This window comes from Homarus americanus, unplaced genomic scaffold (genome assembly GCF_018991925.1).
Source record: "Homarus americanus isolate GMGI-L3 unplaced genomic scaffold, GMGI_Hamer_2.0 scaffold36734, whole genome shotgun sequence".
In the NCBI taxonomy this organism is placed as follows: Eukaryota; Metazoa; Arthropoda; class Malacostraca; order Decapoda; family Nephropidae; genus Homarus; species Homarus americanus.
The window spans coordinates 10492105-10516201 of NW_024733126.1; the positions used below are offsets into that span (position 1 = coordinate 10492105).

The window sequence follows — 24097 nt, forward strand, 5'->3', positions numbered from 1 at the left end:
ACTGCGTCAAATGTCAATGTCACAGCTAGGGGTCAAAAGTCACAATTTGCCAATGGGAGGAATTTGTACTGTGATACACATGTACAGTATAGTATTATGCATTCAGAAACAGTAACGCAGGTCCAGTAACAGATACTACAAACTGCATTCATTTAATATGGCCCACCCAGGCACAAGTCACTGACCCTCATCGGGGCCTGGGGGATGGGAGGGGGGGGGGTGGTAATATAATACTGTACTAATAAAAATTAACGAAAAAGTATAAAAATTACAATAAAAATATAAAAAAAGATAAAGAGTGAGAAACGATAAATGTACTGTATGTTGTGTTGTCAAAGTAAGAGAAACAAATGAGTAAATGAGGCAGAGAAGTGACCGATCGCCCAAGCGACTAACGAGCCGATCAGTGGTGAAGAGGATAAAAGTAAAAGTACACCAAGACAACACATTATGCTTCCAATATCTTCCCAGGTGGTAGTACCTTCTTGTTTGATAACTGCCTGCTACCTACTGTTTCATTCTACACCATGATAAACTAAGACATGAATTTCACTCACATCATTGTTCCCTCCTAAACTCTACCATATCATTTCTTATTATGATTGTTATTATTATTTTTTTTTGTAATTTCAACATTTTGATTTTTCTGATATTGTTTAGTGGGATAATTTTTTTCAACAAATATTTATATAAATTTGTGTGTTGTGTGCAGGTGTTTTCACCAATTGCTCACCGACAAAATGCAGACTATTAAAATTTATGAGGTTCTATTTGAAGTCAGTTGGATTTTGTGTGCATAAACTACTCCTTGTCACCGAGAGATAATGTTACCTGTATATCTGTTGAGTTGTGAACGTACACAGGATGCTCACCATTGTAAACAAACTTCATAGGGCGTCTCACCCCAGGCACACCACCTGACTTACAGATACTGGACCGATTAACTCATCTAATTCTTTATGAACTGACAAACATTGGCCGGTTAGTACTTCAGAAATGTTTCGGGAGTGTGAGAATAATATTAAATATTTGTGGTAGCTAGTTATATCACTAGTATAAGTAGTAGAAAGTAAGGCAGGTAAGGCGTCACCGTGCTTCACTATCACTTGACCACACACATCCAGGTTAATTACTCATCGTGTGCGTCATGAACTGGGGAAATTAAGTTGTACAGTACATAAAATCATTAAGTATGTATATTTATACTAGGCTGCTGTATGAGTTATGACTAACTAGTCTCCCAAAAGATCCATTGAGGTCTGTCCCGTATAGATCCAGTGTTAGTTCAGGAGGAAACTGGGCAATTATTCGTGACTAACCTGCGGCCGAAATTGAAAGAAAACGATTTTAAAAACCCCGAATTTTTACTGTTTTTTTTATAGTGGACGCCGTTGTAGTTTATGCAAATGTGTTACAAAACTGTTATTTCTGAAATAAACGTAACTTAACCTTTGTGGGTATGAAAAACAGACCTAACCAACCTAGCCAAACAAACCTACCTAACCTTACCTAACTTCCTTACTGGGGTGCGGACCCCCCGGGATATTTAACAGAAAAAACTTACTATGATGTGGTGTAATTTGAGGCTTTTTTTGGACGTGAGGTCATGTGACTGCATCCGCTCTTTATGCTGCCTGAGTGGCGGAGTGATTTATTGTAATGGCAGGAAACATCGAGCCATGGCTTTGAGGAAGCGATGAACAAATTTCTTTCCTGTTTGAAAGCACAGGGATTCCCACAGTGTGGACAGTCTTTATACAAAGGAATAATGCCGTGGTCTTTGAACAATTGAAAGGTCTTGTTGTCTTTATCCATAAATTGTCAAATTACATCTACAGTCAGTTGTTGACCTATGACGGGGTTAGGGACCGACGACCAGGTCGTAAGTTGAATTGGTCGTAAGTCAAAAATGCGAAAATATTACATAGAAAATCTAAAATTGGTGTCTCTTTTTCTTATCAGCACCACGAGAACTCTCACTTTTACGCTTGCCAACCATTTTAAAGGGAATTACCCAAAAAAATTTTGTCAGTACACAGCGCGATCACTAATGTCGGGACTCTAAAATACGCAATTTGAAAAATATATTATACGACTGCAGCGGTCGTATGTCCAGGTGGTCGTAAGTCGAGGAGTACTTAAATAAGACTGGCGACAACCTTTGCATGTTATGGTGAAAATGAAACCGATCCTAAGCCCACCCATAACCATAAGAATCTCTTTGTATTACCATTTCACAAAAATTTCTCTCAAATTCCTTTACAACTGAAAACCTGGAATGTTAATGTGGCATTTAAAAACTCAAGCACTGTAAAACAAATGTTAATCAAGAACTCCCCCCAACAATGCAGGCGGCTGCATTTACAAGGTTCCTTGCAAGGAATGTAATATGTTCTACTTAGGCTAGACAGGTAAAGATCTTGTAACTAGATTTAAACAGCATAAATATAGTGTTTGGACAGGCCAGGAATCCAATGCTCTGTTCGTTCATATGAGAGATAATAAGCATTGCATTGACTGGGATAATGCCTCCTCAATATTACCTTGTAATTCATTTGTCAGTAGGAACATTATAGAATCCAGTCTCATTAAACACACTGAATTTGCCAACATGAATTTGAGTAATGGTATGTACAAACTGGATAATTTTGTAATTAAGAAGATTTGTAACCAGGTGAGAAGGTTGGATCATATTACCTTATGACCTGACTACGGACAGCTGCTGTGCTTATGAAGATTAGTAGGGTCACTGCTATATATATATATATATATACTGTATATATATACAGTATATAATCAGTGGCAGCTGTTGAGTTACCCTCCTGGGGATACTACAGTTTGCAGTGGTGTAATGGTCAGCACTCTCGCCTTGCAAGCGAGCGGACCCGGGTTCACTCCCCGGGCAGGGTGAAATTATGGGCAAGTTTCTTCATGCCATTTGCCTCTTGTCTACCCAGCAGTAATTGGGGACCTGGATGTTAATCGATTTGCGGATCGTATTCCGGGGTAATGGTTAGCCAGTGCAGTTGGCGAGTTGCCTGGTCTTCTCGGACTATTCCTTGACAATGGGTTATGTAACTCGTTAACTCAGGGTGTGGTTGTTGTGTTGGTGACAGCTTCTCCACCTTAAACAAATTCACGCCTAGGTGGCCCTTGGGCTAGCCATCCTCGTTACACGAGGGGCAACCATTATTAAATCAATACTACATACTGTATTAGGATTCCTCACAATGAAAACTTAAGTTATGGGTGTGGCCTACAAGAATATTTATAAAGAACTTGTGGCAATATCAACGGAAGATCAGAAAATCTTGATCTATACAGTAGTTACACAAGAATATTTCCTACTTGATGTGTAACTGTGTTTGTTGACCCATGACTTTATCATTTAGGATTTCCTGTGTCTTTCTTACGATTGACTTCCTCTCTAGATTATGCAAGAGTAGGTTGCCAGTTCAGTCAGTACAGTAATAATAAAGTGTGCACTGTGTGAAAAAGTCTTTAGCAAAGTGTTATGACCAGTTTAAGTTAAAGAGGTGTTTATTTCATAAATTCAGTGTACACATTGTATAGGTACTGTATATTGCTTGTGGGAAAGTACTTTTGTTTTTCACAAATGAGTTGTCATTTGAGATTTACTCCTTAGTACTACATGTGTGCTTCACATTACTGTGCTGGAAATTACAAGTTTATATTATCAGTTCAACATTTAAATGGAATGAATTAATTTACACAGTGCTGTACATACTGTATATACATTATAGTAAGATTGTAATCTGGGGTGGTTCTTCTTCTGTCCAACTGTTAGATAGGGTGGAATCAAAGGCATTTCGTCTTATTACCTCTTCTCCTTTAGTTGACAATCTTTCTTCCCTTTCTTTTTGCTGCAATGTTGCTTCACGCTGTCTCTTTTACAGGTACGTACTTTAACGGGCAATGTTCGGTGGATTTGACAGCCTGTGTACCGCCGGCAAGGCCATGGGCTCGTAATACACGTCTTGCCCGCGGTGCCCACCATTTCTCTGTGGATGTCGGTCACACTAGATTAACCCATTATTGTGCATCATTCTTTCCTCACACAGCCAAACTGTGGACTGCTCTGCCTTCTTCTGTGTTTCCACACTCATACAATCTGTATCACTTTAAAAAGCTGGTTTTCCGGCATCTTCGTGGTGTAGATTAATACTGTATAACCTTTTCCTTTTCTATTTTAATTTTTTTTTATTCTTATTTTTTCGTTGTCTTGTGCCCGGGTGGGCTATTCACAGTAAAAAAAAAAAAATAATAAAAAAATGTGAGTTGCTTTTGATACATATGGATATGATTCCTGTACAGTGCAGTATTATCATATTGATGACAGTAAGTACTGTAATATTACAGTTCATGATCATTTTCACAGTGTAATTTTTACCTTTAGGTTAATATTTTTGGTGGCATAAGAGGATTTGTTCCTATGTATTTTTCAAGAAATAGTCACATACTTTTTTCATGAACATTAAGTTCAGTTTGTGGACTGATTTTGAATTGACTTAAATGTATTAGTTCAGTCAGTGAGACATATTCATTGAATGAGATACTATATCTGAAACTGTAGTTTTCTTCAAGTCTCATGAAATGTATTAATGGTGGGGAGAAATAATATGAGTTCTCGATAGGATTTTGAAAGTAAGCGACCAGGACTCTTACCAGAAAAAGTAGGAGTCCTAACTTTTATCGATGTAATACAGTATTTTCATTCGGTCTTTGAAGTTATGTTGTACTCAACAGTTATAATGTACAGTACTGTACTTTGTTATGCAAATGCAGGGTTGGCAATTAAAAAGAAATGCCCAATAAGCCTCCTCCCTCCCCCTTAAAAACACCACCTCTGAGTGGGTTTTTTAATGTTTACCTTCTGTTAGGATATTTTTATTAAGGAAAGTTCGGTGCAGCTTTCAGATGGCTGCTTTGTACAATCTTGGATATCTACACAATCGTAGGACTATGCAGCGCAAACCTAGGATACCAGGATAGCATTGCGCATCCCAAGAATCTCTCAGAATTTAGATGTACCGTAGCTAGTATATATATACCGATTAAAGAATTCAGTGTTTTTCTGTAATGCGTTGTTATTACCATTGCTTTAGATTTTAATCCTTTCCTAGTGGTGTAAAAGTGTACTGTACATAATATTACTTGTGTAAAAAGCCATATCGTGCTACAAAACAAGGAAAACTACAAATAGAATTAATTGCAACAGTTGTTCATAGTAAAGATTGTTATGTATTTTATTTTAAAACACAAATGAGTAATAATAATTGGAATAAAAAAATATACAGATGTGTGAATATGGTTGTCACTGTTCAGTTGTGTAGGCAACATAAACAAGCACTACACTGTGGCACACAATTGTGGATTTATAATACAGTACTGTACTCCAATTTCATTGTACCCCTAGATCTGATATTTTCCATGATAGTATACTGTACTATATGTCTATATATGTTAACAAATAAATAATTTGTGTTGCCTTCTTGTGGGACTTAATATTATTAAGAAAATAGTGAAAAAGTATCTTGCAATGTTAAGTATTTGAAAATAACAGATCAGGTGGGATTTTATATTTTTCAGAATCGTTCCTGAAATATGCCATATTCAGTGCTTCTGAGAACCTTGATAATGAAGAAATTATCTATGGGAATATTGAAGTTTTTGAGAGCAAGGTGGCATATTAATATTCTGACAACAGTCTTACCAACATCCAGTTATTTCAGCCTTGTCCCTTTACAGGATGAATGATATGATGTTTACCTTAGAGATATATGCTCTACAGGTACCAATTTTTTTTCACACACTGGATTATATGCAGTACTTGTGATGTGAAATATTTTATCCTTACTGTCACACAGGTGTTGGCTAGGAGAGGATGGGTTGTTGTGGTGACAGTGGGGGTCCCGCTAGGGAGGAGGAGCGACGACCCACAGATGTCCTCTGGCTCTTCATTTTCTTTCTCTTCCTTGTACTTATGGTGAGTAACTCAGTTAGCAGTGTGGATATGTCTCAAAACTTTACCAGTGTGTTATACAAAGATTGCCACAACGAAAAAAAATTGTAAATGAGAAATTATCATAGATGTACAGGTAACATTTCATTAAACTATCCATCTTGCGTGTGTGACAACTTAATTTATGATGAGAAGCCATGTAAATGACTCACTGATATGAGTGTTTGCTAATCACTCTTTTTTGGAGAGATCAGATGAAGAGCTTCCAACCTGAGGCACTAATGGCTCCCAGAAATACAAGATTGCATCTAGCTATGAAATGTGCTTAACACCAAATTACTGTACTAAGGTTATTGTCATTGGTGAAGGTGAAAACTTTTTCTTTGGCATCACAGGAAAAAAATGAAAAACAATAGCTTATTTTCGCTGTTTTCTCCAATTTTATTGTGTTAGCGATGAATATGGAAAGACAAGGTAAGAAGAATGTTTCCAAGAAGCGTTCTGGTGATCAAATTGCCGGTGGTGAACGTAAAAGAGGTTTACAAGAACGCAACTATCGCGTTGTAGCCCGCACCATCTTAGCGACCGCCCGGGCTGCTATTGTGTGCTTTTTTGGATGGTGCTACCACCTGTTGAGTCAAGATAATGGCCTTTACCTCTACTGGGGCTCCTTCTGGTGCTGGTGGGGGTGGTGCACACCCACCTAAGTGGCCAAATAAGGTAAAGGAGAACCGGGATTATGATAAGGGAGTAAAGTTTGCCAAGTACTCGATGCAGGATAAGCAGCGTGTGATTAGGTTACTTGAGGAAGGCCTAAAAACCAGTTTCTGGAAAGCACAATCAGGCCAATAAAGGCAGAATTTATATCATTTGGAGGTTATAAATGGGAAAATCAGAGGTTGATGTAGAATGGCCAGTCTATATTGTTATTTTTCCCATTAGTTTATGTGTTGCATTTGGCGAATTTGAATTTGGCGCAATTTTTCCAGTCTATATTATACTCGAAATAAAAGATCTTGCTGTACAGTACTGTAATTTTGTACATTAACTAACTACTACTGTACTGTAAATTAGTACCTAGCTACTGTAAATAGTACAACTACTGTACAGTAATTTAATACCTGATCACTGTAATTTAGTATCTAACACATTAAAAAAAATAATAAAATATAACTTTAGTACTACTATAAGGGAGAATAACTCTCGTATAGTGAGAAAGAGTGTAATAATAGAATGCAGTGCTGTATTTTTATAGGTGAATACTGTATTCATAGAATGAACATTTGTACAGTGAGAGATAGCTTCCTGCACTGTACTGTATTTCTTTTTACCGTACTTAACTATAGAACTTATTTTTCATAATCTTCCTATTGATTTTCAGATTTTTATAGCTGCCTTTGCATTGGTGTTTGGTAATCCCCTTCGACTAGTGAATGGCTATGACAATTACGGCAATGTGTGTGGGAGTGACAACGCAGACATGAAAGATCATAAAGATAAATTGACAAACTTCTCTGGCCATGACGTATCAGATTACAAGTAAGTAAATGATTCTTAACTGTCACACTGATTATCTTATGTGGTCACCTGAAGATTAGGTATGGTACACCAGCTTATTTCTTATGAATTTCTTACTGCTAACCTAACCCATCTTAACCCCCCAGGTAACATAAGGGTGTTTAATCATTGCATGAAATAAGCTGGGGTACCTTGTCTTCAGGTGATCCTTTAATGATATAATGTAACACTAGTACTCTGTTCAGTGATTTAATTTTTGTTCCAACTATGCAAATCCTTTATCCATACAGCAGGATAAGTCAGTCAACTAAAATAGTCTTGGATTATAGGTACAATACAGTACTGTATACACATAATATATCCACTGTCAACATGAGTGAGGAAAAATTCTTAAAGTGACCAAATGTGTATCCTTTAGATATCCCCAAAGAAACTGATGATACCGGCAACATTTGTGATATCCAGTACATGTTGGTACATACGTATATCTGTGCCTCTTTTGGATATAGAGGTATGTACAGTAATTAATATGGATGATTAAAATATTAATGCCAAAGGTACTTCATGAAATAGATACAGGTACAGTAGGCCCATCAAATTCGCGGGGGTTTGGTTCTCAAAATGGCAGCGAATCGTCCAATCTGCGAATAACATTTGCTGGGGATTTTTTACTTGTGTACAAAGAAATGTATATTCCCTTAATGTGTTTACCCTTAGGACAATTATTTCTTTAACCTGTATTTTGTGTGTGTGTGTGTGTGTGTGTGTGGAACACATAAAAATAAATAACAATGGGAAAATCCTCTCACAAATAATCAGAAACAAATTTATTAAAAATGTGACAGTCTAACCTCAAGTCTACTCTGTGCTTTAATAAATTTGTTTCTGATTATTTAAGAGGATTTTCCCATTGTTATTTATTTGTACAGTATGTGTTTTGTGTGTGTGCGTCAATACACACACACATACAGTACAATACAATACTGTACTGTACATATATACAGTATAATCAGAAACATTTTTATTGAAAATGTGAGTCTACCCTCAAGTCTGCTCCGTGCTTTATTAATAACAAACCACGGAGTAGACTTGAGGGTAGACTCACATTTTTAATAAAACATGTTTCTGATTATTTGTGAAAAGATTTTTCCCATTATTACCTATGTATGTGTTCTGTGTGTATGTGTCTACACACACACACACACACACATACATGTATACAATACTGGTAAAGGAAATTACTGTCTCTAGAATGAAGGGCTCCCTGTTCCAGCTGCGAAAATTCTGGCAACCTTAAAACTACCCACAGACATTCTTGGGTACATCCAGGGTGTCACCCGCGAATAATAGAGGACCGCGAAATAAAAATTTTAAAATTATCCGGGCGTACTGCAATTGAAATTTAGAATTTTTGGCCATCACCCTAAAACCAAGTGTGTCTTATAATACTGTGCAAGGCTACTTATAGCTACAGGCACTTTACTCAGATAAATCCCACAATATAAACCAAGGTTGATTTGCTAATGCCCTGTATTGGTAGATATGGAAAATCAACATGTGTCACATAGCTGTAGATGTGGTATAAGCTTTGAGGGAAAAAATATGAGTACTGTACTGTACTATACTCCGTACATAAGAATTCTTGTTAAAAGATACAGGATGTCCATAAGTTGTCTGACCTATTTTAAAACTTAATGGTCTCAAAAATATTGTAGTTTATTGAATAATTATGCGCACTCTAGTTATAAAAGTAAAATTTTTCTTTTAATGCTTGTCAACGTACATTGGATCATCTTTTACATGTTGCTTAGTCTATGGTGGATTCAGGTTTTCCAAAAGAAGGTGGTCTGAATCATCAATGAAGATGGACTGAGACTCTTTTATAAGATGTGATATTTGTATTGGGTTTTGTTGCTGATAAGTTAGGGTCCAGAGTGGCCAGGTTAGGAAAACCATACAGTAATGGTAAAGAGCCATTTATAACAGAGATCAATAGAGTCCATATCTTGTACCTAAAGAAGAACCTTATCTCTTGGAGGGTCACTTTAACCCTACAGTAAATAAGCATCGAATGGCTGTGTTGGCTGTCCTTTGTCAAATTTTTTTACTCTTTATCATTGTTTTTAATCCCACACTGTCTAGGTACATTTTGTATTACCTGTGCTGTGTATGTTTCTTGTGTACCCACATTGTCTATACATATGATGAATCAATGTAAACTTGTATGACAATTTTACTGAATAAAACTGAACTGGGCTGAACTGAACCCAAATATGGAAAGGGGTGGATACACAATATACACAGTAGACTGAATCGGCCACTGTGTAACCGAAGCATTAATAGTTGGCGAAATACTGAGTAAATTTGATTAGATGTTCCAAGAAAATGTCTTGTTTTAAAAAACCTTCAGATTTTTATTATATTTTTTATTTTCAGGTATGTTCAATTTTTTGATGTGACGAGGCCAAGTGTCTCTCTGAAGGTGTGTGTCAAGCAGTGTCCTGACAGAACATTACACGTCCTCCAGGACATAAATGACTTTTACAAACGTACTGGTTCAAAACTCTGCAGGTATGTAATATGATGTTGCAGGAGAATTGATAACTTGTGTGTTCATCTAAAATGTGCCATATATGAGGTATTCTGGGCAATATCAAGATAAATGACAAAGTGCCTTGAGATGTGTTTATTACACCATAATTTTCAAACTTCCCTCTGGACCAGGGGTTCCCAAGCATTTTCCAGTGCGACCCCATCTAGTGTTGTCACCTATCCCGTGTGACCCCGAGTCATTACATTATACGTATACAGTCTCTCCTCGACTTACGGCGGGATTCCGTTACGACGACCAGGTCGTAAGTCAGACCGACGAAAATAATACGTAAAAATTCTAAAATGAAATACAATACAGTAAAAGTAATCAATTATGAAAAATGAATAAAGTGTTACTGTGCACTTACTTATCTTTAATGTAGCCAGCTGACTGCACACGGGGCCTCAATAATTTTGTAATTAAGCATGGAGACTACATTAATTGGATGAAGCAGAGCAGGAGACAAGGCTTTTGGGTCATCAACTTTGCTTTCTTCAGACAGTCTAATGGACTTACTTGTTGAAGGTATTGAATCATCTTCAGGGAATGAAGAGGCAGCAGTAGTGGGGCATGAGAAGACAGCAGTGGGGGACTTCTTAAAAAATATGTCCAATTTAGACTGCACAGTTTGCCTTTTCTTTTCACTATAAATCTCCCTGTAGCAAGCAAGTGCATCTTGGATCAGTCTGTCACTTTGCAAATCGCTCAACATTAGAATCCATTTCTTCAAACATTTGCATCCCCTTATTAATAGTATCAAATGCCTCTGCCATTTGTTTCACTGAAAACTTTTTGGGGGGTTCAGGTTCTTCTACATTTTGTCTCTCTTTTTCCTCTGCCAATTTCTGTGCCTCCAATTCAATAAGATCCTCGTTACTTAGCTCTTCTGCTACACTTTCCACCAACTGCTCAGCATCTTCATTATCAATTACTAACTCCATCTGCTTACCTATCTGCACTAAATGAAGAAAATATATTACATAATTGAGAAGTGTAAAAGTAAACACTGGTAGAAACAGGTTACAACTCTGTCAAGATTAAATCATCATTTAATGGTCTATACCTGGGGGTATAATTACGTGGTTAAGCAACATAACACAATATTTTTTTAGTTACAACTTGGTCATATTTCATATGTAACATGTGTGCATTATCATTTAATTAATCTTAATGCACATTACATCAGTCATAATTCATATGTAACATTTAATAAATTATCTGGTTAAGCAACATATGCTACAACTGTTTCATGTAACATGTGTACGTCATCATTACGGTAATCATTGTTTATACCAGAACGTTGATTGGTCGATTTTTAACAGCTGAATGTCTCTGATAAAGTAATCCCTAACTTTGCTATGTCATCAGAGATGTCAAAATTCACCCTTGTCTTGTTGTCAGCCTGTAATTCTGACATTTCGAGTGCAAAAGACTTGGTAAGCAACTCATTGAAATTTTCTGCCATTTTCTGTGTGCATCCTTGGGAAGTAGAGTGAACTGAGATGAGAACAGTTAATAGGTATACAGTATATAGGAGTGTGGAACTTCTGTTGTGAAACGTGTCACAGGGCAAGGAGAGTAACTGCGTTAATCCCGTGACCTTAATTTCTGGTCCCAACTTAATGAGATAGCACATGTCGGCCTTATCCTTCAGTTCTTGACTGGATTAAAAAAACAAACACATGTGACTGCTGCAAGATCCAGGTGACCCCATCGACCCCATGACCTCTATGCGACCCCTTATGATGTATGGGGTCGCGACTCTGTGTTTGGGAACCACTGCTCTAGACCGTAACTATATAGTATTTGTCAGTTTTTACTTTTGTTGCTTGTGTACTTCTACCCCAGAGCACCTCATATTGTGCTTCTCAGTCTTGTAAGCCTTTTCCTGCTACTGTGTGAGGTAGATGGAATCAAGGGCAGACACAGACTCTCTCCACCTTTGTTATCATTAATTCACTCTGATTTTTGTCACATCCCAGTAAGCCAATCGGTACTGCCATTCTCTTCTGTCATTCATATGTACTGCTACTTTGTGGATGTTCATCTTTCTCACTTATGGTACTTTCCTCACCCTGTCCTGTCATCTCCCTCACTTATGGTACTTTGCTCACCCTGTCCTTTCATCTCCCTCACTTCTGGTACTTTCCTCACCCTGTCTTTTCATCTCCCTCACCCTATCCTTCCATCTCCCTCCATGTCATACTGGTTGCAGATGAATTTTCCCTTCACCATTCTTTAACTTCCTATTCCATTAATATCCATAGTTCATACTTCATAACACCTTAGTAACCCCTAGTCAGACATCTTTCCAACACTGCCCTCACACCCACCTCTCCTTGTATCTATATATATGATACTCATCTTGTCCTATTCACCCCAGGTAGTGCTCCAAAGCATGTTATTTCTGTCACTTCTGATTTGCTTCTTCTTGGACCCCAGAATCCATGGTTAACTCCTTGACTGTAATTTCAGCTTAATAACTTCTTTGTATGTTGCTAACTTGTATGTCTCCTTTGTCACCTTATCTCTTTGCATATACAGTATTTCGTAATGCAACTATTAAATAGAGACTGTGTATTTATACACTATACTGTCAAGTCTCTTTTTCTGCATAGGCTAGAACCTTCAGTACTTATGGCTGGCACTTTCCAGAGACTAAGTTGGATAATTCAACTGTCTTTAATTTGTTACATTTAGTGTAGTTGCTTAAAATACTGACTCCGTCTCCATTTAATTCGTCATACAGTATCCTCTTTCTTATTCTAAACTGTTGTTTTCACATGTTCACTTATTTATAACATTGTTTAATTCCTTACAGAACAGTTTCTTTTTTTTTTCAAAGCTTTGTGACCATTAGCTCCTTGCTTAAGAGTAATTGCAGCTGCTCAGATCCCCTTTTGTTAGGGTGAGGGTTGTTATGGGGAGATGGCTAATCTTCACATCAACTCCATTCCCTGTAGGTTAGGGCTTCCCTGGGTTCCTAAACTCACCTTCAGCAGACATTTTATTCAGGCTCAGTGGTAGAGTGGATTTTCAGGATCAAATCTTCATTTTATTAATTGTTCACATGATATGGCAGATACTAGATGTATTACATAAGGGTGCAATGTAGCTTCGTTTGGGTAAATTGACTTATTTTGGTTCATTAGTTTTAGGACTGTCCCCACTAAATCTGCAACTTTTTATTGTTCATTTAAATTACATTGTATTTCTAATCGTTGCTTTCTTTTTCGGGAAGGTTTAGTTAACATTTCAACATATCAAGGGAAAATTACTATTTTAGGGTGATCTGAGGGCTAAGAACATAACCCCATTTTGTAGCCTGTGATATTTATAATCACTGGGATCTGTAAGATTGTAACCCTGCTGATTTGGTGGGATTTATGTAACATTATGTTACCTGTAACTTAAACTTAAATTCCTCTCTCTTTCTCATATGCAAATGGAAATACTGTACTGTAATCAGAGTAAGTGTAAGTATGGTGAAGTTATGTATTACCCAATATTTAGTTAATTATATTGAGTGTGTAGAGAGTACAGGAGTATATGAATTGCTTTTCCTCGAAACAGTAGTTGTCAATGTGTCTAATTATCTACAGACCATCCTAAGTTTCAGATGGAAAATTTCCATCAGTTTATAATAGAATGTAGTTATGTAGGAGGAAAACTCTCTTGGGAGATAAATGTTTTTATGAGTCAATTAATAATACAGTAGATAGATACCTATATTCTGTATACCATAAAGCATGCCATGCTAGGAAAATACCTTTGTTTTATGCATTATTAATTCCACTTCTTAAAAGGGGAATTTGATAATACAAATTGGTTCATGAGTTGTCACTCAAGTGGTTCGTGTTTATAATGCATTTTAATATATAATTTAGTAGCATGGCCTTAGCACCTCCTGTTAACATATGCTATAAAACTGTGAAGCTCAGGGGTCTTGTGTGTATTATGTGATGAGAGGTGTAAATTGAAATTACTGTACTGTGTATTGGCTCAAAGTTTTACTTGGTAGACTCTCTTAATTGTGGAAGATATTGTTAAAGAGAAATGGGTAATAAACTATTAAATATCCATCTTCTCTTTAATAAACTCAGCTGTGTAGGTTTTATTATTATTAACCTCTATTTGGCATCACAGTAATCATCTTCTTGATGATTTAATGTTTTTGGTTAGATAGCATGATGATCAACTGATAAAATCTTACAATTTTGTTAGAACAGTATATTTTTAAAATCTGTAGATGCATTAATGGGTAACTCACTCGCTGGTAGCTTTGGGTTTTGCTTATGTTGCCTTTATTTATGAGACTATAAAGAAGAGAGAAAGAAAAACCTGAGAATGTAACATCAAAAATTTTGCTAAAAATGTACAGAACACTAAAATATCATGACAATATTAGCTACCAGCAACTGCATCATCCTGTATAAGACAATTGTTAAATTTTGAGAAAAAAATACAACACTGCACATTGTTTTAAAAAGTTAATCAATATTTCTTATCGGAATTAATTATTTTTCTCATTTGAACAAACTATTGATGGTTCTTTCAGATATGACTATGACAAATATAATGAAGATGTCACTTGGGTGGAATCCTTCAATGCTCTCAACGACCCACCCCTGAATGTTAGCTTACTGCTCCTCATGTGCCCTGCCCTGCCAATCTTCCAAAGGTGAGATTATTTTGTTCTGTCTATCACTGAAATATGTGGGGAAGCTCTACATTTGTCTCTCCCTTAGTGGAGTTAGAAATGGGGGACTGATACATGTATAAGGCCATCACAAAAGGATGGTATAGTAATGGACAAAAGTTTGCTCCCCTTGGTGAAACTGAGCTATGGGAATAAGTCTCCCAACTTACTTACCCAGACTGTCATCTGGTGCGGGTGTGCTATTTTATCTCATTAGGGTCGATACTGCTTCAGTTAAAGTTTTGACCCCCAACTGTACATGTATGAGGTCATTACAAAGGGATAGTACACATGTATTAGGTCATTACATAGGGATAGTACACATGTATTAGGTCATTACATAGGGATAGTACACATGTATGAGGTCATTACAAAGGGATAGTACACAAGTATGAGGTCATTACATAGGGATAGTACACATGTATTAGGTCATTACTTAGGGATAGTACACATGTATGAGGTCATTACAAAGTGACAGATACCTTTTAGTTTTAATTGATTGAGGCTCTGAAAAGCATCTTATTTTTTCTTGATAGTCTTTATGGTCTTAGAAGGATTAATTGTTTCGCAGTAAGCCTGTGCTCAACCGGTGTGTCCCACTGAAGGGTGAAGGCCCCTCAGGACTGGTGTATAATCTCTATGGCTACCTCAACACCATGGACATCTTGGAGCAAGTATTAGCAGACTTGTATGCATCCTGGCACCTGATCCTCATCTTCATCTTCATCACTTTGGGTAAGAGTTAAGACTACAGTAAAATTTATGGTTTTCAGAGTCTTGTAACTTGTAAGTGAACTGTAAGATGTACCATAACCAAGCACCTCACAAGTCACAAGTCGAGGAGAGACGGTATATTTCAGTGCTATTGTAATCATCAGTCAGTGGCTTTTTTACACATGCCTTGCTTCTACCCAGCACGATATATGCATTAATATAACTTAGTGGATTTTTTTTTATATTGAAGTATCTATTATGCCATACAAGAACAACCACCTTAACCCCATCTCTAGCTGTTGGTGATATGGCAAGCTGGTGTACCAACTTATGGTGATGCACTGGGATCATATCAAAGCATTTTGTCTAGCGTTGCAAATTGTAGCGACAGAAAATCTAACTATACTGGGGGACTGTACCTAATTATGACTTATACCACTGTCTCCTCTTGATTAATGTGGCTGCATAAACACTGGAAATTCTCTATTAACTCCTTTTGTTTGTGTAATCTTATTTGGTAATATTTTATATTTGTTACAGGTACTTGGACTCATTTTTGTCTTTATATTGCTGTTTATTTATTGGTTGTGGTTATAGACAATACAGTACAGTATTATGCAGTAGCAATTATTTGTATGTTCAGTATTGTTTTGATTTAATTCTATTCCCAAAAATTTGTAACAACAAAGGGTTTTTGAATTGTAAAATTGTGGATTTGTGGTGTTCTGTTGTATTAGTGTTGTTATGGAACAAACTCCTTTTCTTTCAGGTTTGTCATGTGCGGTGATGCTGTGTTTACATTTCATAGCTGGGATAGTATCATATGCTGTTATGATAGCTGTTTCAGTTGCCTCAGTTGGTAAGTATCTTTTTAGTCTAAATGACTTGGTGTATCTTTTTTGAGCGAAATTAATCAAATGGAAGTACTGTTTGTGACTTACATCTTGGGTAAATGGCACACTGCTATTTTACAGTGGCAACAGTCCTTTTGTGGTGGAGCTATGCCAGCATCCATTTGCAGCTTGACAGTTCTCCAAGTGACTCGCTCTTGGATGAAACAGTCCGCAATGAACGAGCATTGTTGGTGTATGCCATCTTATCTACTATCATAACTGTAAGCCAAATAGACTTTTGTTTTAAGATAAACATCTAAGAAGTATTTGATAGGCTGCATAGTGTTTCAGAATTTTTAAGATATAATAGGCTGAGGATTTTTTATGGTTTATTTTCTGGTCTTTTATGTTTGGTTTGCAAACATATTGGAATCCTTCAGGGGCTTTAACAGCCTGATATCAGGATCTGAGTTGTTCAGTGGGATCATTTAGATTATGTTTGTATGGTAGTGACTTGATCTATATCCTATAAGTCTGATCTACACCTCAGCTTCACTGAGGTGGTTCCATGACCCATTGACTCAATTTATGAACACCCCTCAGGTGGGATTTTTGGGCCATACTCATCACTTTATATAATTGATCTTGTTAAGTTACAATGACCTGTTTACTAACTTACTCTTACAATTTATTGTTTCTTTGGAAAATAATCTTGATGGACATGGAATATAATGTAATTTACTTATTTTACTGAATGAAATCAAGGATATAGTGTCTTTAACTGCTGTTATTTCAAAAGATTATTTTGGCTTTCATATCTTATCCTCAAGTTATTGAATAACATACTGTACACTACAGTATATAAAATTGTACAATTCTTCAGTAAAGTTTTACTAGTATGTTGTTGTTTAACCAACAGTTAGCACTGATTGCTTTAGTGGTTTATGTGTGGCCTCACATTGCTATGGTTGCCGAGTTATTCAAGCACGCTGGTGGATGTCTCACTCACCATCCAACACTCCTGCTGCAGCCTGTCATCACCTTCTTTATTCTGCTGGCATTCTTTTTCTTGTGGGTGTGGGTGATGGTATCCCTGGCCACTGCAAGTAAGTATGATAAACGTGTGTGTGTACTGTACTATACAGATGATTATAAGAATTCGGGATAACTGAACTGTGAAGAAATACAGTACAGGTACACTTAAAAAAAAAAAAAGAGAAAAGAAGATTGAAATATACAATCCCATTTTGTGGTCAAAGGAAGATACAAATGATCTACAATATCACTTGCTCGAACATCAACATAGTATTTTATTTTTTTAAATTTTGAAGTCAATATTATGAGGTTAACTGATTAGAATTTGGAATAGATAGGTATTTCTATTGTTTATTGTCTCTTTGACTTGTTTACTATGGATATTGGTTGAAATTATACCTGAGCAGCTAGTGTAGTTATTTCCTTTTATTTGTCTATGTAACAGAAAATAGAACTTGTGACTTCTGACATATTTCTCTCTCCAACAGAGCATCTGAGTATTGCTAGTCTACAATCTACTCAGTTTGAGGCCATCAGTAATCGTTCTGCTGAGAAACTGACTGAAGTTTCCTCAAACCTGAGCTCTACACAACTTAAGAGTTAGTTCACATATACTGTAGTTCACATACAACAATATTATAAAAAGTTTTATGTACAAAAGTCTCATAGATGGCAATTGATTTACAGACCTCACTAACCTGTTTGGTAGAACCACTTATTATCATGCCTTGGATACCAGTGGCAGGGTGCTAATGAAGTAAACTAGTTGCTTTTTCAACAATATCTGAAAGGTTTTTGAATAATGTGGATGCTGCTACTAAAAGATTAAAGCTTACTGAACCAAGGTAACTAAGGGTCAATGTCTAATTGTGCAGTTATACCTTCATCTCCCTAAATATGGGAACTTCAGGCACCTCTTCCCCACATATGAGCTGCCTTAGATCTGTCTCTGGTAGATATCTGAAACACTCCACTTCTGTGATTTTATATCCACACAAGCTAATACTTTTCTCCCTCCCTCCCTTCTCACTTTATTTTCATAACTAATACTTTTATTCACAGTGAATATCAACCTGCTTCTCTTGCACTGCAAATTTCATTAGGGTGCTTCAAGTCTTCCCCAAACCTTATTTCTTTCCTCCTCCTCTTCATTTCTTGGCAGGTGTTATTTTCACTACAACCCACCTTTCACTCCTTACTTTTAATGTGATCCATAAATTGTTATGAGATTGACATTACATTCTACCATAACTCCTTATTTCATCATTGCTACCCTTTCAGATGCATCTAACTTTGTTATTTCCCATATTTTTATCCAATTTACCTTTCCTTTGCCCTTAAAATTTGTTTTGCACAAAACCAGAACATCCAGGATCCTTTCACCAATGACAGTTTCACTCGGTTTCTCTTTATCACTTTCACTGCGGTACATCCACTCCATTCACATATTTGAAGTTAATTTGCTTTTTCTTCATGCCAGTAACTCAGTACAAGTCGGTAGGGCTACCAATCCCTTGCCCTATGCCTATACTAGAAAGGGCAGTTTATCAAACCTATAACCTGCTCCTGTTATTAATCTGGTATTTTGTAAACTATATTACCTATTTTCATTGACAGGTACTCCACAACAGGTGTTGGAGTACATGGATCCCACATGGGTACGCTCCCTTTGGTGGGTGTGGGTAATAGGACTAGTTTGGGTAGCAGAATTTATTCTAGGATGCCAGCAGATGATTATTGCAGCAGCTGTGTCAACTTGGTATTTCTCAAGGTTAGTATATACAGTATATTAACTATGTTGAGACCTCCTGTCTGGCTAAGTTTTCTTAAAATTGTCTGAGAAATAGGGTGATTGAGCTGGATCTGTGAGTAATTAAAAGTCCCCATATTAGTTATGGAAGCTTATACTTGGTGTATACTGTATTGTATTCAAGACTGTTTAAGAATACTGCAGTCCACTAATTTGTTATATCTCTTAATTCTCTCTTACATGTCTTCAGGCAGGAGGGGCGAGGAAAAATAAGGCATCCAGTGTGGTGGTCATGGCGAACACTAGTGTTCTATCATCTAGGGACTGTAGCAAAGGGGTCTTTGCTTATCACGATCTGCAAGCTACCCAGGTTGATCATACAATGGCTAACTAAGAAGTAAGCCCAGCTGTAGTAGTTGATTTTTAATGTACCTTTTATGAATATAAATTAGTGGCTTTATATTTTGTTTGTGTAGGATACCTATTCTCTTTATTAATCAGTGTGTGGGTGGATGGGTGGGTGGGATTATTATATATATACTCAGAGTACTTTTCAGTGAGGGGGTTTCAGAAAAACAGCTTTGCGAGTCATCTTTCAGCAAAGACATCATTAATAACCACTTAAGGGCAGTCACTGGGTCTGCATCTCTGTATAGCCAAGGAAAATTCAAGGGTACAAATAAGCCTTGAAGCCTTGGTATACAGAGTTGCTTAACCATGACAGGTTATAATTTGAAGACTGGTATTAAAATCTCTTATTTTGTAACCAAGTTGGGATCAAGTAACTCATTATCCTTCCCTCATCCCTTTGGGGTGCTGAAATGAGCTGAATCTGGGGTTGTTGATCAGGTTTTTAGCATTTTGTATTCAATGTCAGCAGATGAATAGATCAGTCTTGTTATGCTCACAGTCAAACTCTTAAGCCTTCCATCATTATATGGTACAGTTGTATCAAGTAGATGCTATATATCATTCAGAACCCTGGTTATAAAGGTGAAGGATAATATAATAACTAAATGTTTTCTGTATTAGTTAGCTGTGTTAGACATGTCTAATTTAGCACTTGTCACTTTAGTCAGAGGACCAGACCTAATAAGTTTGCCACTAAAGGAAGAACTATGATATTCTTATGACTGCACTATACAGTAAAGCCTCCGATAACGACAGTTCAACTAACGAAGATTCATATCTAAGACCCTGGTTAATTTAGTACCCAATTAAATTTTCGTCATTATTTTCTTCGTATTTAAGACAAAATTAAAAAAATATACATTACATTTTTGTATAAATAATAACTACCGTAAATCTCGATATTATAAAAAAAAACATGCCTTGCACACGGAGGCTGCCAGGCTTGTTAGTGGTGACGCCAGCATCACTAGTACAGTGGTCCCTCGGTTAACGAGCGCCTCAGTTAACAGATTTTGGTTAACGAGTTACCTTCCATAAGATTCTTAACTTCGGTTAACGAGCAATCCCTCGATTAACGAGTTTCTTACGAGCCAACCTCAACATGTTTTCGCCTGCATTTGGCGGTCCACCAGCTGTAGTATTAGTCCGCCAATACAGTAATTGGTTCTAGGGCTTATATTCCTTACCATTTTAGTAAATATCAAGAAGTTTACAGTATTCAATAATTTTAAAAGTTTAATATTAAATATTTTCGTAATTTTAACAATTATTGAACATAATTGAAGGTAAAGAAACTAGTTTCTGGCACGCCATCCAGCCTGTTAACACACCAGACAGGCGTTAGTCTCTCTCTGTTTTCAGTAGAGGTAACATCTTGCTTGAGACTCTCTTCAACTAAATGCTTTTTTTCTGTGTTTCCAAGCAAATTTTTGGTCATTTTGAAATTTATTTTACATATTGACAATATATAATGCAGTGCAGTGTTGATTTAAAGAAAATAATCTTGAATTACACCAAAAGAACTAAAATTTTATGGGTGAAATGGCACCATGGGGTGACTTCTCTTCCACCCCAATGCCTTCTCTTCTCCCTTCTCCTCCACCCCCATTCTAATTCCCATCATCATCATCATCATCATCATCATCATCATCATCATCCAGGAGCCTTCTACATACACACCTCAAAGTAAGTGTACTTTTCTACCCTTTTTGTGAAATTTAGGCAATTTTTGGTGAGCTGGAACCAATTACCCAAAAACCCATTGAAACAATGGTTTCGGTTAACGAGTTTTTCCGTTAACGAGCAACCTTCTAGAACGGATTGTGCTCGTTAACCGAAGGACCATTGTACAGTATAAACAATCGCAGCTGGCGGGCCCTTTGTTTTCACGTATCTGAACGGGAAAAGGAGAAAAACTTTCTCACGTTTCTTACAGCATTTTTCATCCGTATTAAACATGAGCAAGAGAGCAAGTGATGGTAGTGTTGTTTCAAAAGCTAATAGAAAGTGTATAAGCTTAGCCGAGAAACTAGATGTGTTAAAACGATCTGGAAAAGGTGAGAGGTCTGTGGATATTATATGGAGCAAGAAATGAACATATTTTCTGAAGTGGATCCATTAACAGAACAAAGTATTAAAATTTAAATAAACGCAAATGACCTCTACTACCTTTTTTGTTGAATTTAGGCAATTTTCGGTGAGCTGGAACCAATTACCCAAAAACCCATAGAAACAATGGTTTCGGTTAACGAGTTTTTCGGTTAACGAGCAACCTTCTGGAACGAATTGTGCTCGTTAACCGAGGGACCACTGTGTTCAGTAATAAACAATAATGAATCTTTTGTACATATTCTTAAAAAGATAAATGGCGCTATATCCTTAAATGCGCACGTATATGTTGGCGTTCCCAATCCATCTCACTTTTTTTCTTTACCATTAGTGTTCTTCTATTGTTCCATTTATTAACATTAAATAACATTACTTAAAACATATATATTAATTTTTTTACATAAATGTTACTGTAGCTACAACCAGGCTCTTATTTTCTTCATTTTCTCGTGTAGAACTATCGTCTCGAACTCCCGGCTGTAAACACAAATGAAAACAATGGCGTCCCTTCTCCTCTTGTGTGAACATATTATTATTCATTTATATTGTATAAGGTGCATTCAGAAACATTATTTAAAGAATATAGTTTGCAGTTTTCATTACTTGTATTGTTTTTTGGGGAAAAGAGGGTAAAAGGCTACACAAAAGATATGAAAAGGTCATACTTGGGAACGCATCTCATTATTATTGGTTTATTTTAATGGTAATTAATGATTCGCGATACGATGATTCACCTTACACTGCAATATTGGAGGACACATTACCATCGTTATTCGAGGCTTTACTGTAGTGAGGGTTTACTACATTAAGCTCCTGTTAGGTTTGTTATTTTATAATTAGATGATGGATGTTATTTTTGTTTCTTACAGGTCCATAATTTAACTTATGTATTCACATTTGCTGTACTCTCACTAGGTGTAAAGACCCTGAGCATAACTGTGCTCAGTGTTGTCTGAGGCTGTGTTGTTGCTGCTTGTGGTGCTTTGAACACTTCCTCAAGTATATGAACCACAATGCATACACTGTCACTGCCACTAGAGGCACAGCATTCTGTACTTCTGCCAAGATTGTAAGTTTTGCATAAATGAGTGTTTTAACAAGCTTAACTTTAACTCCATCTATGGTCTAGAAAATTTTTCATCCATAAAAATGACATGAATATTTCCATTCACCCATTTGCTTATCTTTAACACCAGTTTACTGTTGATGATATTTAGTATGCCATCACATATTTCTCGGACTGTTTCAATTAATGAGGCAACTCAAGAATTACAAGAATCTTCAAAAAAAATTGCAATTAATTGGACTCCAAATGTAAAAAAATGAACTATAGAATAAGGTATAATTCTGTTTTATATTTATTGTTATTGTCAACCAGATATTTAGCTTAAGAACTACAGGGCTTTGTTTACCTTCCCCCTCCTCCCCAGCCCCTCATTTTTCTGGCCCCCCCATTTCCCCCCCATCTCCCCGCCCCATTTCTAATCACTTTTTTTTAAATTCAATGTTCTAGATTTAAGACATTTTGTCTTTATATTGTGCTGCAAATAAATCTTTTTCAGTCAAATACTTACACATTTAAACAAGTAGTAGCATATGAATGCTATATTAACCCTAATTAACACATGTTCTTCAAAAGTGTTAACAAAATAATTTTACAAGGAACTGAGTACTGTATTTACAGAGTAACATCCAGGAGCCAGAATCTAAGAATACATGTTCAAGAGATGTGTATCATTATTTGTGATTATACATACAGTAAACTCCCTCCAAACCAAATTTGCTTAATCCAGATTCCCTTACAAACTAGACTGGGCTCCAGCACTGGATCCATGTACTATATCCCCAATCCGGAAAAATACGACCAAAATCCAGTTAGCAGGGGAGAATGTCCGTGTAAGTGGGTGAGTGTGTGGCGAGGCTCAGAGATAGCAGTGGGTGTCTCATCATGTGACCTTGAGGGGAGTGTGGGCTGAGTCTGTGGTATACCCTAGGTCAACTCAGTCTCCATTGTTAATCCACTCAGCCTTGACCCGGTAGCTCCCGCACTCTTTCTATTCGTGACATTGTTTGCAGTATTATGGAGCCTTGTGGTTCAGTAAAGTGTAAAAAGACAGCCATTTGCCTAAAAACTCACCTGTCTATACTGTAAGACCATGAAAGTGGGTTGTGTGAGACATACCAAGTAAATTAAGGCCTAGGGTGCACCACTGTGTATGACTGCATACATGACAAGAATTAAATTTGTGGGCAAGCACTTACAGTTGATAGTGCCATGGACAGTGATGGAATTTTCAAGCTTCCTTATCAAGATATCGATATTGGGGGTTTATAAACAGATGCGTTTTAGTGGCTATCGAGTGAGGGGCGTGGAGATTCAAGGTGCAACCGATAGATTTACCGCTCGGTTCTGACAGGAAGCGTTCATGTCCAGTGTACAGTACTTACAGTA

At 36.8% G+C, this 24097-nt stretch overlaps 1 protein-coding gene across 3 annotated transcripts in view; it reads left to right on the top strand.

Moving 5' to 3' along the window:
- Positions 1-842: 842 nt before the first annotated feature.
- Positions 843-24097, top strand: part of LOC121869343 (choline transporter-like 1) — a 29053-nt gene continuing 5798 nt past the window's right edge. Inside the window, exons 1-13 of one of the 3 annotated variants that reach the window (XM_042370652.1) lie at positions 843-981; positions 5889-6007; positions 7365-7522; positions 9938-10072; positions 14653-14775; positions 15365-15528; positions 16277-16366; positions 16482-16621; positions 17260-17446; positions 17864-17974; positions 18993-19146; positions 19376-19522; positions 22561-22714. In XM_042370652.1, the coding sequence (XP_042226586.1) occupies positions 5906-6007; positions 7365-7522; positions 9938-10072; positions 14653-14775; positions 15365-15528; positions 16277-16366; positions 16482-16621; positions 17260-17446; positions 17864-17974; positions 18993-19146; positions 19376-19522; positions 22561-22714 (1665 nt within the window). In that variant the 5' untranslated portion in view covers positions 843-981; positions 5889-5905. Of the gene's footprint in view, positions 982-3458; positions 3574-5888; positions 6008-7364; positions 7523-9937; positions 10073-14652; positions 14776-15364; positions 15529-16276; positions 16367-16481; positions 16622-17259; positions 17447-17863; positions 17975-18992; positions 19147-19375; positions 19523-22560; positions 22715-24097 lie in introns of those variants that run through there. The other 2 variants (XM_042370654.1, XM_042370653.1) reach the window with 2 other exon arrangements.